We start from the raw sequence: 17,218 nt of genomic DNA, 5'->3' as shown, positions 1-17,218 counted from the left end.
GGGGGCTCGGGGGGGTCCCGGGGCTCGGCGGGGGTCCTGGGGGCTCGGGGGGGTCCCGGGGCTCGGCGGGGGTCCTGGGGGCTCGGCGGGGGTCCCGGGGCTCAGCCGGGGTCCTGGGGGCTCGGCGGGGGTCCCGGGGCTTGGCGAGGGTCCCGGGGCTGGGCAGGGACACTCCGGAGCTGGCGGTGCCCCCCCTGGGCCGGCCCTCCTGGGCGCTCACCAGCTCCGCCTGCAGGTACTTCTTTGGCTCGGTGGCCTCCGCTTCAGCCGGTCTGCTCTGCATCATCGCTGTGCTTCTGTACATCTTCTTTCAGTACCTCTTCAACTCCGCGGCCCTGCGCACCGACTCACGCTACCAGAGTATGCGCCCCCTGCCCCCCAGGCCGGCCGCCTGCCCACCGCCCGCCTAGGGGGCCACATGGGGCAGTCTGGGCCCAAGCACCTGTCCAGACCTAGCTGTGGGGTGAAGACATTTCAGCTGAAACTCAGCCTTCAGTGGCCCGCACACGACCCCTCCCTGCTTCTCCTCACTTGGTTTTAGAACCTGTGTTGTGGTGTCAGGCCCCCTTGTCACAGAGGACTGTGTCCTGGAAATGCCCCCAAGGTGGTGGCTGTGGCCTTTCAGCTCTAGGGACAGTGGGGAGGGCCCAGCACAGTGGACACCAGGGTCAGGCTCTGTGACGTGGGCATTTAGTTACCCTCTCCCAGCCTCACCTTCCAGACCCATAAGGGGAACCATAATGCCCACTGTAGAGAGGAGGGGCTGCAAGGGCACTTAACTAAGGCAGAGCAATGAGGAGGGGCTCACCTGGGCAGGGAGGGGCCCACCTAGGCAGGGAGGTGCTCACCTGGACAGAGAGGGGCTCACCCGGGAAGGGAGGGGCTCATCTGGACAGAGAGGGGGTCATCTGGCAAGGGAGGGCCTCACCTGGGAAGGGAGGGATTCACTTGGGCAGGGAGGGGCTCACCTGGGCAGGGAGGTGCTCACCTGGACAGAGAGGGGCTCACCTGGGAAGGGAGGGGCTCATCTGGACAGAGAGGGGGTCATCTGGCAAGGGAGGGCCTCACCTGGGAAGGGAGAGGCTCACCTGGACAGGGAGGGGCTTACCTGGACAGGGAGGGGCTCACCTGTACAGGGAGGGACTCACCTGGGCAGGGAGGAGCTGGGGCAGGGAGGGGGTCATCTGGGAAGGGAGGGACTCACTTGGGCAGGGAAGGACCCACCTGGGCAGGGAAGGGCTCACCTGGGAAGGGAGGGGCTCACTTGGACAGGGAGAGGCTCACCTGCCAAAGGAGGGGCTCACCTGGGCAGGGAGGTGCTCACCTGGGCAGGGAGGCATTCACCTGGGCAGGGAGGGATTCACTGGGGCAGGGAGGGGCTCACATAGGCAGGGAGGGGCTCACCTGGACAGGGAGGGACTCACCTGGGCAGGGAGGAGCTCACCTGGTCAGGGAAGGGCCCACCTGGGCAGGGAGGGGCTAACCTGGGAAGGGAGGGTCTCACCTGGGAAGGGAGGGTCTCAGCTGGGCAGGGAGAGGCTCACCTGCGAAGGGAGGGGCTCACCTGTGAAGGGAGGGGCTCACCTGGACAAGGAGGGGCTCACCTGGACAGGGAGAGACTCACCTGGGAAGGGAGGGGCTCACATAGGCAGGGAGGAGCTCACCTTGGCAGGGAGAGACTCACCTGGACAGGGAAGAGCTCACCTGGGAAGGCAGGGACTCACCTGGGCAGGGAGGAGCTCACCTGGGCAGGGAAGGGCCCACCTGCGAAGGGAGGGGCTCACCTGGGAGGGAAGGAGGGGCTCTCTGGGGCCGGTGTCCCCTCCCCCACGGCCCGGCGCTGGCCCCAGGACGCACCTGATGAGGCGCTGCCCCCACAGGTGTCTCCAGCAAGAACACGTGGCTGCTGTTTCTCCCGATCTCCCCTGTGAGGACCAGCTCCTGCGTCCTCCTGGCGCTCGGGCTGCTGGTGCTGCTGCTGGCGCTCATCAGCCTGCTGCTGCTCGGCCACCTGCTCTTCTTCCACCTCTACCTGAGTACGTGCTCCCCGGGTGCCCTCTACCTGAGCGTGCATGCCCAGGCTCCGCCTCTACCTGAGCACGTGCTCCCCAGGCTCTGCCTCTATCTGAGCACGTGCTCCCAGGCTCCCCTCTACCTGAGCACGTGCTCCCAGGCTCCCCTCTACCTTAGCACATGCTCCCAGGGTCTCCTCTACCTGAGCACGTGCTCCCCAGGTTGGCTGGCCTTCACTCCTGTGTTCACACGGGTCCCCAGCAGGCCGCCCCCTCCAGCAGTGAGTTCAGGGTAGAAAGGAGGGGTCTGTGCTCACGCAGAGAGGGCAGAGGGTTGAGTTCTACTCTGAGACCTGCAGAGACAGAGGGGTAGAAAGTGGGCAGTGCCAGTGTTAAGAGAGATGAGGGGATGGAGTCTGTGAGGCAGGAACAGGGCATTTAGAGAAGCTCCCGCCAGAATCCCTGACGATGGAGAGCACTAGACCCACTGATGCCGTCTCCAGCTCCTGCCTGGTTGGGGGCCAGGGAGGTGGAGGACAGGCCCCCACAGACACGGGGCCCGAGGCAGAGCCACCAGGCCAGCACGCAGACGTGGCAGCGAGGAACCTGGCCCGACTGTGGCGAGTCCTCAGCGAGCCAGGCGGGAGACGGCCTCAGGCAGGGGCGCCAGGAGGCCCCGGGAAGCCGCACAGAGGCCAAGGATCAGACCAGGGCCGCAGGCCCGTCCTGCACCTCCTCCCCTGTGTGCTCACCGCCGTCCACGCCCGTGTCACACCAGGCAGGCTCTGGGAGACACGCAGAGCCTGCCGGCAGCCCGCGTCTGGGGGCCTTTGTGCAGACCTGGGCAGAAGATGGGATGTCTTCACTAGAATGTCAGCAAGGCCCAGTTCGCATCCTCAGACTGCAAGGGCCTCTGAGGGAGTGTGTGCAGTTAGTGGAGAAAGAATTCAAGGCCCAAGAAGAAGCAGCCCTGTAGGAGCCCCCCGGGGAGGGGGGTAGGTGGGAGAGGGGCTGAGCCCGGGCCCCCCTCGGGGAGCAGACCCCCCCCCGCCAAGGGCTGTGGGGTGGCGGCCTTCCGTCTGCTCCTCAAGCTGCAAATAGGCTTCTGTGGGTGGCCTTTTCTCTTTCCAGAAATAATTATAAACCATCTGTTCCCATGTTTGTCAGTTTTCGGAGAAAGAGAAATGGAAAAGTTAGCCCCTCCCCACACCACCAGGGCGGAGGCGCATGAGTGGGTCGTGCTTGCTTTCATCAGTGGTGGTCTTCTGTTGACGAGCACGTTGGAGACTCTAATAACCTGAGTCTGTCTGCAACGTGCTGGCCGCTGTCTCCCCTTAATTAGGACAGAGCTGGGCTCCACACTTGCTGCATCCACACTCACTTTAGGGGCCTGTGAGGCCCCCTGGGGCCAGGGCTGGTGGGCTCCATGGGTGCGGGCACCTGCCGGCTTCGGCCTGAAGGTCAGCCAGGCTCGGGTGGCCTCCCGGCCGCTCCCCAGGCTCCAGGTTGGGAGCCAGCTCCCAGCACTGCGGGCGGTGGACAGGGGGCGGTGACTCTGTCTCTTGCCTGCGTTCTCCTTTCTAGTGGCCAAAAGCTTGAGCACGTTTGATTACATGACACAGGGCCGCCAGCAGCAAGACTCAAAACACCAGACAGGGAAGAGGAACCTGAGTTTACAAACGGAAGACCTGTCACAGGTACGGGCGCCCCTGCTCCCCCGTCTATCCGTCCAGCACTGGGGGGCGGCCCGAGGCCAGCGGGAGGCTGGGACCCCCGTGTTGGTGTGGTGGGGGTGGGCGCTGCACGTATATGTGTTTGGCGTGTGTGGGTGTGTGTGTGATGCAGTGTGCGTGTGGGGTTCTGTGTATGTGGGTCTCGTGTGTTTGGCGTGTGTGTGTGTGTGTGTGTGTGTGCGCGACGCAGTGTGCGTGTGGGGTTCTGTGTATGTGGGTCTTTGGCGAGTCCTGAGAGTGTGTGTGTTGTATCGTTTCTGAATTCACTCTCCACAAGATCAAGCCAGCGGGGCTGACTCCTTTCAGACCCACCCATTTCTGCAGCTCCTTATCAGAGTTAAGTTTTGGTCTTTAAAGGTCACCATTCAGAAAATGAAAAACAAGCCACAGAGAGAAATAATTATTTGCAAATCATATACATGTACCCAGAATATGTATAGAACTTTCAAAACTCAATCACAAGAACACTGACTAGGTTTTTTAAATGGGCAAAATATCTGAACACACTTCACCAAAGGGGGATGCCACGGGTGGTAGACAAACCCAGATGGTCAACATCAGCATCATTCCACGTTAAGGAAACACGATGAGACACCGTTACTTGCCCCCCAGAGTGGCCGTAATCAAAAAACCCAACCCCCAGGGCTGGCACGGCCATACACAGCGGGCTCACACGTGGCCAGCAGGCTGTGAAGCTACAACCCTTTGCAAAGAGTTGGCATTTTCTTCTAAAATAAATACATCTCTCGTGACCCAGCCTTCTCCTTCCTGTCTCTTACCATTGAGAAGTGGAGACACACATGAGCAAGGGCGTGGGGAAGGGGGGCCCGTGAGACCCCGAGGCGCCTCCCCTTCACGTCAGCTGCAGATACGCGGGTGCTGTGCTGGCAGGCGCCGTGCCCAGAGTGGTCACTGTGTGCTTTCCCCCACAGCCTCTGGACAGCCCCCCGGGACCCTCCGAGCAGGGGTAAGTCGCCATTTCTCTAGAGCTCTTTGTGCGTCTGAAGTAGCTGTATTCTCCTCTACTGCCTTGCTTTAAACAATCATTCTTTTTTTCACAGAATACCCTCCATACTCCTTGCCAACACTTTCGTAATTTTTATTTGCTCCATATTTTGGTTTTCAAACCATCTTCAATTAATTTTTTTTTATTTAGTGAAGTAGGAGCCAAGGTTGTCTTATTACAGCCTAACTGGTGGTTGTCGTCTCGTCAACTAAATGGTCTTTTCCTCATCAAATCCCAAGGCGCCTTCCTGATACCCCGAGTTTCCCTGGAAGCTGACCCGTCTGCTTCTGGATGCTGCCCCCTCCACCTGTGGCGTGTCCTGCAGGCCTCTGCTGTTTTAAGGACTGGCCTTCACTTGTTGACGCTCCCTCACTAAGTTGAGTCCGACTCGGCAGCCCCATGGACTGCAGTGTGCCAGGCTGCTCTGTCCCCCACTGTCTCCCGCAGTTTGCTCAAACTCATGTGCATCGAGTCGGTGATGCTCTCTGACCATCTCATCCTCTGTTGCCCCCTTCTCCTTTTGCCTTCAATATTTCTCAGCATCAGGGTCTTTTCTAGTGAGTCATTTCTTCTCGTCAGATGGCCAAAGGACTGGAGCTTCAGCTTCAGCATGAGTTCTTCCAGTGAATATTCAGGGTTGATTTCCTTTAGGACTGACTGGTTAGATCTCCTTGCAGTCCAAGGGACTCTCAAGAGTCTCCTCCAACACCACAGTTCACAAGCATCAGTTTTTCAGCGCTCAGCCTTCTTTATGGTCCAACTCTCACATCCATACGTGACTATTGGAAAAGCCAGACCTTTGATTAGATGGACCTTTGTCGACAAATGATGTCTCTGCTTTTTAATACACTGACTAGTTTTGTCATTGGTTTCCTTCCAAAGAGCAAGTGCCTTCTAATTTCATGGCTGCAGTCACTGTCTGCAGTGAGTTTGGAGCCCAAGAAAATAAAGGCTGACACTGCCGCTACTTTTTCCCCTTTTATTTGCCGTGAAGTGATGGGACCAGAGGCTATGATCTTAGTGTTTTTCATATTGAGTTTCAAGCCAACTTTTTCACTGTCTTCTTTTACCCTCATCAAGAGGCTCCTTAATTCTTCTTCACTCTCTGCCATTAGAGTGGTATCATATGCATACCTGAGGTTGTTGATATTTCTCCTAGCAATCTTGAGTCTAGCTTGAAATTCATCTAGCCCGGCATTTTGCATCAGGTACTCTGCATATAAGCTAAACAAGCGGTGACAATATACAGCCTTGACATACTCCTTTCCCAATTTGCAGCCAGTCTGTTCTTCCATGTCCAGTTCTAACTGTTGCTTCATGACCTGCATAAGGGTTTCTCAGGAGGCAGGTCAGGCAGTCTGGTGTTCCCGTCTCCCATCACTTGAAGAATTTTCCATGCTTGTTGTGATCTGCACATTCAAAGACTTTAGTGCAGTCAGTGAAGCAGAGGTAGATGTTTTTTCAGGAATTCTCTTGCTTTTTCTATGATCCAACAGATGTTGGCAATTTGATCCCTGCTTCCTCTACCTCTGATACCCTCATGGTCTGCTGGAGAAGGGAATGGCAACCCACCCCAGTATTCTTGCCAGGAGAACCCCATGAACAAACAGTATGAAGAGGCAAAAATATAGGACATCAGAAGATGAGTCTCCCAGGTCGGAAGGTGTCCAGTATGCTCCTGGGGAAGAGTGGAGGACAATTGCTAATAGCTCCACAGAGAACAAAGCGGCTGGGCCAGAGCGGAACCGATGCCCAGCCGTGAATGTGTCTGGTGGTGAAAGTACAGTCCGATGCTGTAAAGAGCAAGATTGCGTAAGAACCTGGAACGTTAGGTCCATGAATCAAGGTAAATTGGACGTGGTCAAGCAGGAGATGGCAAGAGTGATCAGTGACATTTTAGGAATGGGTGAACTAAAGTGGACGGGAATGGGAAAATTTAATTCAGATGACCATTATATCTACTACTATAGGCGAGAATCCCTTAGAATAAATGGAATAGCCCTTATAGTCAATCAAAGAGTCTGAAATGCAGTACTTGGGTGCCATCTCAAAAAAGACAGAAAGATCTCAGCTTGTCTCCAAGGTAAACCTTTCAACGTCACAGTAATCCAAGTCTATGCCCCATCCACTAATTCTGGAGAAGATGGAGTTGAATAGTTCTATGAAGACCTAGGGCTTCCCTGTGGCTCAGAGGTTAAAGCATCTGCCTCCAATGCAGGAGACCCGGGTTTGATCCCTGGGTCAGGGAAGATCCCCTGGAGAAGGAAATGGCAACCCACTCCAGTATTCTTGCCTGGAGAATCCCATGGACTGAGGAGCCTGGTAGGCTACAGTCCATGGGGTCGCTAGGAGTCGGACATGACTGAGCGACTTCACTTTATGAGGACCTATAAGACCTTCTAGAACTAACACCAAAAAAAAAGAAAAAAGTCCTTTTCATCACAAGGGACTGGAATACAAAAGCAAACAGTCGAGAGGTGCCTGAAATAATAGGCGAGCTTGGCCTTAGAGCACACAGTGAGGCAGGGAAAGGCTAACAGAGTTTCGTCAGCAGCCTGCCTGAAGAACTGTGGGCAGAGGTTGATAACGTTGTACAGGAGGAAGTGACCAAAAGCATCACAAAGAAAAAGAAATGCCAGAAGGTTGAAGTGGTTGTCTGAGGAGGCTTTGCAAGTAGCTGAGCAAAGAAGAGAAAGATATACCCAACTGAATGCAGAGTTCCAGAGAACAGTGAGGAGAGATTAGAAGGCCTTCTTCAATGAACAATGCAAAAAAATAGAGGAAAACAATAGAATGGAGAAAACTAGAGATCCTGTCAAGAAAACTGGAGATATCAAGGGAATATTTCATGCAAGAATGGGCATGATAAAGGGCAGAGACAGTAAAGCCCTGACGGAGGCAGAAGAGATGAAGGAGAGGCGGCAAGAACACTCAGAACAGCTGCACACAAACAGGCCCTCGTGACCCAGATGACCACGAGGGTGTGGGCACACACCGAGAGCCAGGCGTCGTGGAGTGTGGAATCAGCTGGGCCTTAGGAGCCGTTACTGTGAACAGAGCCAGCGGCGGTGATGGAATTCCAGCTCAGCTATTTAAAATCCCAAAGGATGATGCTGTCAAAGTGCTGCACTCAATATGTCAGCAAATTTGGGAAACTCAACAGTGGCCACAGGACTGGGAAAAGTCAGTTTTCATTTCAATCCAAAAAAGGACTTCATTTAGCTACCTTTTAATACCTAGTAGTTAAATCCTCCTCTCATATTTTTATTTTTGTTTTTTTTTTTACATTTGACAATTCTTTCACATTTATTTTTCCCTATAAGCTTACAGATCATTTGGTGCAGTTCCAAGAAACCTGGGATTTGAACTAGAGTTAGGTTAGGTATGCACTTTACGTGAGAGGGACAAAGCCTGCCTTCCCACCTCCCTGCTCAGCATCTGTGTTGAAAAGAACCAGGAAGCCAGTCTCCTGGGGGTGGCGGGGGCATCGAGGGCCTGGAAGTGCCGGGCACACCCACCCCTAGTGGGCTCCTTCTTCCTGGAAACATGTAGGGCAGGTGCTAGCATTCCTGGCGGAGAAGATTGGGCCCCTGGGGGCTCTACACCTCCCCACCCTCCAGCCCAGCTGGCAGAGAGACCCGGAAAAGGGAGGCGTGCTCCGTGAGTCTGTTTCCCCAAAGCTGACAGTTGCTACAGATTTCTGCTTAGTTTAGTGATCAAGGAGTATAGTTTAGTGTGAAAGGTCAGTCCCTTTCGAACGTTATTAGAAACCTGCTGGCACTAACACTGTGAAAACCTTAGTCAGTTTGAATTCCACCTTCAAGAGTCACCGGGCTGTATAGCCCTTTCTTTCTTGGTAAGAAGCTAACCGGAATCAGTCTGGAAACTTAGCTCTAAAAGTAAGCAAGACAAAAGCCTCTTTTTTTTTTTTTTAATTGCCTAATCAATGTATATTCATTCCAGGAAATTTGGAAACTGCAAAACTTCCCAGTGTGAAAGCGAACATCCCATCTTTTCCCACCCCCTGTCGCCACTGCTGGCATTTCAATTAGTATCTTTCGGGTCTTCCTTTAAAAATTTTTTGTGTGTATTAACATACATCATATCTTATAAAGTTATAATTATATTGTAGGACTCTTTAGAAGACTTGAAAACTTCATATATTGTAAATATATGGATTTTTATGAATATAAGTTATTGCATCTTTGGAATGTATTGTATTCCTCATTTTTGGAATCCCATTCTTCATTTTCAATCTAGTCTTGTGTTCCTTTACTGAAAGGTTAATTGTGTGGGAAGTGTGCACGTTTCCAGCCCTCCAGACCCAGTGAGCAAGAGAACGTGCGTCCCTTTTGCTGCGGAAATCTTCCTGGGCTGGTCTGCAGTCAGCCTAGCAACTGACTAGTTCTTGTTCAGTCACTCAGTCGTGTCCGACTCTTTGTGACCCCGTGGACTGCAGCACGCCAGCCTTCCAAGTCCTTCACTATCTCCTGGGCTTTGCTCAAATTCATGTCCATTGAGTCAGTGATGCTATCCAACCATCTCATCCTCTGCCGCCCTCTTCTTTTGCATCAAATGGCCAAAATATTGAATATTTTGCTTCAGCATTTATCCTTCCAATGAATATTCAGAGATGATTTCCGTAAGGATGGACTGGTTTGATCTCCTCGCAGCCCAAGGGACTCTCAAGAGTCTTCTCCAACACTACAATTCAAAAGCATCATTTTTTCGGCACTCAGCTGTCTATCCAACTCTCACAACCATACATGACTACTGGAAAAAACAGAGCTTTGACTACACAGACCTTTGTCAGCAAAGTGATGTCTGCTTTTCAATGTGCTGTCTAGGTTTGTCATAGCTTCCCTTCCGAGGAGCAGGCGCCCATTAATTTCACGGCTGCAGTCACTGTCTACAGTGACTGTTTCCCTTCTGTTTGCCATGAGGTGATGGGACCTGATGCCGTGGTCTTAGTTGTTTGAGCTAGGCCCTCCTTTTCACTGCCCTCTTTCACCCTCAGCAAGAGGTTCTTTAATCCTCTTCCTTCTGCCCTTAGAGTAGTATCGCTGCATATCTAAGGTAAACAGAGTGAGAATATATAGCCTTGATGTAGTCCTTTCCTGATTTGGAACCACTCAGCTGTTCCATATCCAGTTTTAACTGTTGCTTCTTGACTCTCATACAGGTTTCTCAGGAGACAGGCAAGGTGGTCTGGTATTCCCAATCTCCTGAAGAATTTTCCACAGTTTGTCGTGACCCACACAGTCAAAGGCTTTAGCATAGTCAATGAAGCAGAAGTAGATGTTTTTCTGGAATTCCCTTGCTTTCTCTATGATCCAGTGGATGTTGGCAATTTGATCTCTGGTTCCTCTGCCTTTTCTAAATCCAGCTTATACATCTGGAAGTTCTCAGTTCACGTACTGCTGAAGCCCAGCTTGAAGGATTTTGAGCATAACCTTACTAATATGTGAAATGAGAACAATTGTCCTATAGTTTGAATGTTCTTTGACATTGCCCTTCTTTAGGACTGGAATGAAAACTGACCTTTTTGAGTCCTGTGGCCCCTGCTGAGTTTTCCAAATTTCCTGACATACTGACGTGCTGACTTTAACAGGACCATCTTTTAGGATTTTAAATAGTTCAACTGGAATTCCATCACCTCCACTAGCTTTGCTCATAGTAATGCTTCCCAAGGCCCACTTCATTTCTCACTCCATGATGTCTGGCTCTAGGTGAGTGACCACACCATCGTGGTTATCCGGGTCATGAAGACATGTTTTATATAGTTCTTCTGTGTATTCATGGGGTCGCAAAGAGTCAGACATGACTGAGCGGCTCAACTGAACTGGACTCTGTGTGTTCTTGGCACTTCTTATTAATCTCTTCTGCCTCTATTTGGTCCTTACCATTTTTGTCCTTTTCATTCCCTTGATATCTCTAGTTTTCTTGAAGAGATCTCTAGTCTTTCCCATTCTATTGATTTCCTCTATTTCTTTGCATTGTTCATAGAAGAAGGCCTTCTTATCTCTCCTTGCTGTTCTCTGGAACTCTGCATTCAGTTGGGTATATCTTTCCCTTTTCCCCTTGCTTTTTGCTCCTCTTCTTTGCTCAGCTATTTGCAAAGTCTCCTCGGACAAGCACTTTGCCATCTTGCATTTCTTCTTCTTGGGGATGGTTTTGGTCTCTGCCACCTGGACAGTGTTATGAACCTCTGCCCACAGTTCTTCAGGCACTCTGTCAGATCCAATCCCTTGAATCTATTAATCGCCTCCACTGTATAATCACAAGAGATCTGATTTAGGTCATACTTGAATGGCTTAGTGATTTTCCCTACTTTCTTCAATTTAAGTCTGAGTGTTACAATAAGGAGCTGATGATATGAGCCAGTCAGCTCTAGCTCATGTTTTTGCTGACTATATAGAGCTTCTCCATCTTCAGCTGCAAAGAATATAGTCGATTTAATTTTGGTATTGATCATCTGGTGATGTCCACATGTAGAGTTATCTCTTGTGTTGTTGGAAGAGGGTGTTTGCTATGACCAGTGCGTTCTCTTGACAGAGCTCTGTTAGCCTTTGCCCTGCTTCATTCTGTACTCCAAAGCCAAACTTGCCTGTTAGTCCAGGTATCTCTTGACTTCCTACTTTGTATTCCAATCCCTAGTGAAGAAAAGGGTGTCTTTTTTTAAGTGTTAGTTCTAGAAGGTCTTGTAGGTCATCATAGAACCCGTCAACTTCAGCATCTTTGGCTTCAGTGTTGGGGCACAGACATGGATTAGTATGATGTTGAGCGCTTGGCCTTGGAAATGAACGCTGAGCAGCAGACAGGCTGGGGGGACGCTGCTGGAGCAGGCCAAGCAGCTGGGCTTCTGGAGACCTGGGCGTATGCGCGAATCCTGGGCACTGCCGTGCCTCACGGGTGCTTAGTGGAAGCACTTTGTGGGACTTTGCAGAGTGTGTCTCTAGCAGCAGTGATCCGACCGATTTATGGGGAGCGTTCCTTTTGGACTGTTTGCTGCTGTGGGGCTGTAACTGGGTTGGATGATTGGGACTGACCGGCCAGGATGAAAACATGAGTCAGGATGGCCACACACAGGCAGGCGTGCACTGTCTAATCTTGCAGGCGTGGCCTGCGCCCGTCCCCACTGCTACACAGGCCGGGTGGCAAAGCAGACACGGTCCCGGCGGCTCACACGCCAGCCGGCGCGTCGGGCTGTGCTCAGCACTGTGCGTGAACGGTCGAGACTCCCTGGGCCGCGCCCCCATGGATGGAGGGCCTGGAGCTCTGACCGGCCCGAGCTGCCCTCACGCTCTGCCGTCAGGTCGGCAGTGCAGGGCCGAGCCCCACTCCTGTTCGTGTGATGACGCCGCCCCCCGAAGGTCCATCTCCCGGGGCCTCCGTGGGGAAGGGCCGTGCCGTGGCCACGGGCCCAGCTTTGTGCCCTTGTGCACTTCTGCAGGCTCCTGCCCCACTGATGCCAGACTGGCACGTGCAGGGGTTGGGGTGCTCAGGGCGGGGGCAAGCCCAGGCAGCCGCTCGGAGCCCTGCAGGGGAGGAGGGCCGTGTGCCCGCCCCGCCAGCAGCCAGTCCCCCCCCCGCTGACCGCCCCCACCCCCGTCCTCACAGAGAGACACCCAAGGAGCTCCTGCCCTCCTCTCGGCACCCGAGTCTGTGTTCCACCGCCACCGTACAGCCAGAGGACACCCTGACGTCTCTGAAGGTGAGCCCCCAGCCCCCCGGTATGAGCCAGCCCACCGGGCCAGGGCCAGGACTGGGCCCAAGGCCCTCCAAGAACCAGGGCAGAGCCGTATTTGGAACCACTTGTGTGAACTGCAGCCCTATGCCATGCCTGGGGAGTGCCACTCACAGGGGGACGAGGTGGGGACAGGAGAGGAAGTGAGGGACAGGACTCAGCTGAACCGTGGGCGAGTACTGTGAGCGTGAGTGTGTGTGAGTATGTGGATGTGAGTGGTGTGTGAGTGTGATGTGATGCGTGTGTTTTCCGTGGGATGTGTATGTGTGTGATGTATGCATTCTGTGTGCATTCTATGAGAGTGGTGTGTGTGTGTGTTCTGTGTCTGAGTGTGTATCCTGTGTGTATGTAGTCTGTGCGTGATGTGTGTGTATTCTCTGTGTGAGTGTGTACCTGTGTGTCTGTGTGTGTGTATTCTGTGTGTGTGTGTGTGTGTGATGTGAGGGTGTGACGTGTGAGCATGCTCCACCATCTCGGCCATCCCAGGATGGAGCCAGCGGGGCTGCCACCTTCATCTTTGGCATTCAGGAACGTGAAACCCAAATTGCCAATGCGCTGATGCCTTGCTAATGCAAAAATAGTAACGCCATGGGTCTGGGTCTCTTAAACTTTTCTATACTTAATTATAAGTGTTCCAAGGTTGAAACCATTCTACTTAATTGATACAAATTACTAAATGATTCAAGAAGAAATAGAAAATTCAAATGGACATATAACAAGTAAAAACTGTGAACTAGTGATTTTAAATTCTCCACAAAGAAAATCCCAAGCCCTGATGGCTTCATTGGTGCATCCTACCTGATGTTTTAAGGGAAAAAAACCAAATCAGTCATGCATAAACTTTCAGAAAATGGAAGAGGAAGAAACACCACTCAGTTCCTCCTACGAGGTGAGTACACAATCAGTTCGGTTCAGTCGCTCAGTCGCGTCTGACTCTGCGACCCCATGGACTGCAGCTGCCAGGCTTCCCTGTCCATCACCAACTCCCGGAGCTTGCTCAAACTCATGTCCATCAAGTCAGCAATGCCATCCAACCCTCTCATCCTCTGTACATTTATGAGTACATAATACTAAAGCCGGATCCTGTCGCCAAAAAAGAATGTTATAAGCTGATGTCACCCATGAATATAGAGGCAAATATCATTGACCAGGCACAGGCATATATACACACACATAACAGGTTCGTACACTGTAACTAAGGGAGGATTATTCCAGAAATGCAAGGTCGGCTTAACATCTGAAATTGTATTAATGTAATAAGCATATTAATAAAATAAAGTACAATAAACATGAGCACACCCAATCAGAAAAGGCATTTGTTAACAGCACATCTAGATATGATAAAACAATTTCACAACCTAAGGGTGGAACCCCCTAAATCTGATAAAGAACTCTGATGAAACTTACCACAAACTCATACTTAATTCATACTGAAGCTTTTCCCTTAAGACTTGGACCAAGACAAAAATGTGCACTCCAAACTTCTATCTGACATTTTACTAAAAACTTCCAGCCAGTACAGTAAAGCAAGAAATAGAAGTTAAACGCACATATATCTGAAAGTGAAACTGTATTTATTTGCAGGTATCATGATCCTAACAAACCTGCAGAAAAGCTAATAGAAACAATAGGCTAACTTAGCAAAATCAATATTAAAAAATCGGATTATATTCCCGTAGACTAGTGGTGAGAAATCTGAAACCAGTACTGAGAAAGTATCCCATTCACAGCAGCATCAAAAAATAATAAAACAACAAATACAGAATCCGTGTATGTAAAGCTACAAGCGATTGTTGAGAAAAATTAAGCACAATCCAAATAAATGGAAAGATTATAATATCTATGGATTGGAGTACTCAGTATTGTCATGATAGGAAATTTCCCCCACACTGATCTACAAACTTACATGATCCCTATTGAATTCCCAGCAAGCTTTTTTCTTTAAGGAAATATCAAGCTGTATGTGGAAATTCAGAATGCTTAAGAATGACCAAAATAATTTAGAAAAAGAAGAAACAAATTGGAAAACTTCCATAATCTGATTTCAAAATTTACTACGAAGCTACTGTATGGTTCCAGCGTAAGGACAGACATACAGATCGGTGAAACAGAGTCGAAACTCCAGAAATAAAGCATTTACATTTCTGGTCATTGGATTTTAAACCAAGATGCCAAGGCAATTCAATGGGGAGAAATCTCTTTTCAATAAATGGTACTGGAACAGTCAGATAGATACCCACAAGGAAAAAAATGAACCTAACGTGCTATTTCACAGCAGATAAAAAATAACTCAAAATCAAGAAGGTAATGGCACCCCACTCCAGTGCTATTGCCTGGAAAATCCCATGGACGGAGGAGCCTGGTGGGCCGCAGTCCATGGGGTTGCTAACAGTAGGATACGACTGAGTGACTTCACTTTCACTTTTCACTTTCATGCATTGGAGAAGGAAATGGCAACCCACTCCAGTGTTCTTGCCTGGAGAATCCCAGGGACAGGGGAGCCTGGTGGGCTGCCGTCTCTGGGGTTGCACAGAGTCGGACACGACTGAAGCAGCTCAGCAGCGTATATATATGGGTGGCAACTAAGCGCGTGAAAAGATGGCCAAGACCACTGGACATTAGGGGAGTGCACATTAAAGCCACAGTGAGACACCACCGCACAGGAGTCAGGGCTCCCCCGGCGACGCAGTGGTGACGAATCGGCCTGCCGGTGCAAGAGGCGCAGGTCCGATCCCTGAGTCAAGAAGACCCCCTGGAGGAGGGCACGGCAACCCAGTCCAGTGTTCTTGCCTGGAAAATCCCACGAGGAGGAGCCTGGTGGGCCTCAGTCCACAGGGTCGCAGCGAGCCGGACACGACTGAGCGTGCACACACACTCGCGCACACCTGAGTCACAGCGGCTAATGCTGGAACAACGCCGCGTGATGGCGGACCTGCAGAGGAGCTGGCGTCTAAAGCGAGGACGTGCAGTGACACCACTCGGGAAAGCTGTTTGGCAGTTTTCTTAAAATTTAAATATAGTCAAGCTCACTAAGGAGAAAAGAAGCCAGCCCTGGGCGCACAGCATGGCTGGGGAGGACAGAAGCGGTCCCCGCGGTGAGAGCCCTCCCCAGGCCTCAGACACCCCTGCAGCAGCATCAGGCGAAGCCACTGATAACAGCTGGGAATAACCTCAGTGCTGACACTGTCTTCTTGTGCAATGTCACTGATTTTTATTTATTCTCACAGAAATCAGTTGCCAACCCGAGTTCATCTGTACAGAGGTAAGTCAGACAAAATAGTTCGCTTAACGTTACTAACAATCATTCATACCTGCTTTACTTATTTTGCAAAAAGTACAATAATTCTTCTCAGCTTGCTTTACAACTAACGTCTGAACGAACACACGAAAGTGAGACAATGCTCATCTCTTTTCTACGCCACCTGGAGAACATGGGCAGTGTTGAGTCTGAATGTGTTCTGTACGGTCCGTAATAATATTTGGCTTTTGTTAAGCTCCTAAAAGTCAAGCTGGCTTATTCTGAGTCAGTTGATCAGTTAACGCTAACTCTTTAGGGCTCCAATGAAGTCGTCCTTCGTACTCGTGGGAGGTTGGCTCCAGGAGCCCTTGTGTTTAACAAAATCCACGGATGCTCAAGTCCCATAGTTAGCCATCCATATCCATGAGTTCTGGATCCAAGGGCTCACCCAAACACAGACATTTCAGTCCAAGGTTTGGTGATCCTTGGATATGAGACCCATGAATCCAGAGGGCCAACAGGATACTGAAACACACACACATATGTTACCCTGCACAGTTCAAACTTGTGTTGTTCGAGGGTCAACCACTCATCTTTTTTGAAGAGACACAATTTGGTCCACACCGTCTGCCCTCTGGCCCCCGAAAGCCCACCGTCTTCTGTCACACAGAATAATTCACTGCATCACAACTTCCCTGAATTCAACCATCAGCTCTAAGTCCCGAAGCCTGTCACCTAAGTCGTGCAGATCTGAATCCAGGATTCATCCTGGACCAAAGTCCTCTCCATCTGTGAACCTGTGAAACCAGATAAGCCATTTGCTTCCAAAATGCACTGAGGGGACCGTCATAGGCTAGACACACCCATTCAAGAAGGAAGAAATCAGAAGGAAGCAAAGGTCACCAACCCCAAGCCAGTCTGAAACCCAGCAGAGTAAGTACCTCAGATTTCAAGTGTTGAGAGCAACCCCCTTTGGCTCAGCCATCTGTGGCCTCGTCAGACCCCCCAGCTCCACTCCAGGAAGCCGGACTGGTTACCCATTTAGTGTGAGAATAGGTTGAGATTAGTTCCTCACCGCTTCTTCATTATTATATCGTGACATGGGCCGTGACAGCGGCACCCCCAGCAGAACCTCAAGGGTGATGCCCGAGCAGCTCTCAGCGCTCTCCATCCACGCGAGAAACTTACAGGGTTAGGGTTAGATGATACCGCCCCTGTCCGTCTGCCGTGCCCTCGTTCACACCCCCCGCCGGAGGTCCGGGCAGCTCGGGCAGCTCCTGTGACCCGGGGGGCAGACACGGCCGCCTCTCATCGGCAGACCCCACGGGCAGGCCAGGACTTAGTCGGCCACCCCTGACAGGCCGCGGGGCTCCGGCCGCGGGGCTCCGGCCGCGTGGCTCGTCTGGCCGCGGGGCTCCAGCCGCGTGGCTTGTTTGGCCGCGGGGCTCGTCTGGCCGCGGGGCTCCGGCCGCGGGGCTCGTC

The 17,218-nt window shown here is 51.6% G+C and overlaps 1 protein-coding gene across 1 annotated transcript in view; it reads left to right on the top strand.

The window, feature by feature from the left end:
* LOC120879239 overlaps nt 1–17,218 on the top strand; it is a 51,989-nt gene that overhangs the window by 17,889 nt on the left and 16,882 nt on the right. The window contains exons 5-10 of the mRNA XM_040262197.1: nt 167–360; nt 1,881–2,036; nt 3,597–3,709; nt 4,678–4,712; nt 12,372–12,465; nt 15,726–15,760. Of these exons, the coding sequence (XP_040118131.1) occupies nt 167–360; nt 1,881–2,036; nt 3,597–3,709; nt 4,678–4,712; nt 12,372–12,465; nt 15,726–15,760 (627 nt within the window). The remainder of the gene's footprint in view (nt 1–166; nt 361–1,880; nt 2,037–3,596; nt 3,710–4,677; nt 4,713–12,371; nt 12,466–15,725; nt 15,761–17,218) is intronic.

The sequence above is a fragment of the Oryx dammah genome, unplaced genomic scaffold (genome assembly GCF_014754425.2).
Source record: "Oryx dammah isolate SB20612 unplaced genomic scaffold, SCBI_Odam_1.1 HiC_scaffold_20, whole genome shotgun sequence".
Taxonomy (NCBI): Eukaryota; Metazoa; Chordata; class Mammalia; order Artiodactyla; family Bovidae; genus Oryx; species Oryx dammah.
This window is presented reverse-complemented; position numbering and strand designations above follow the sequence as displayed.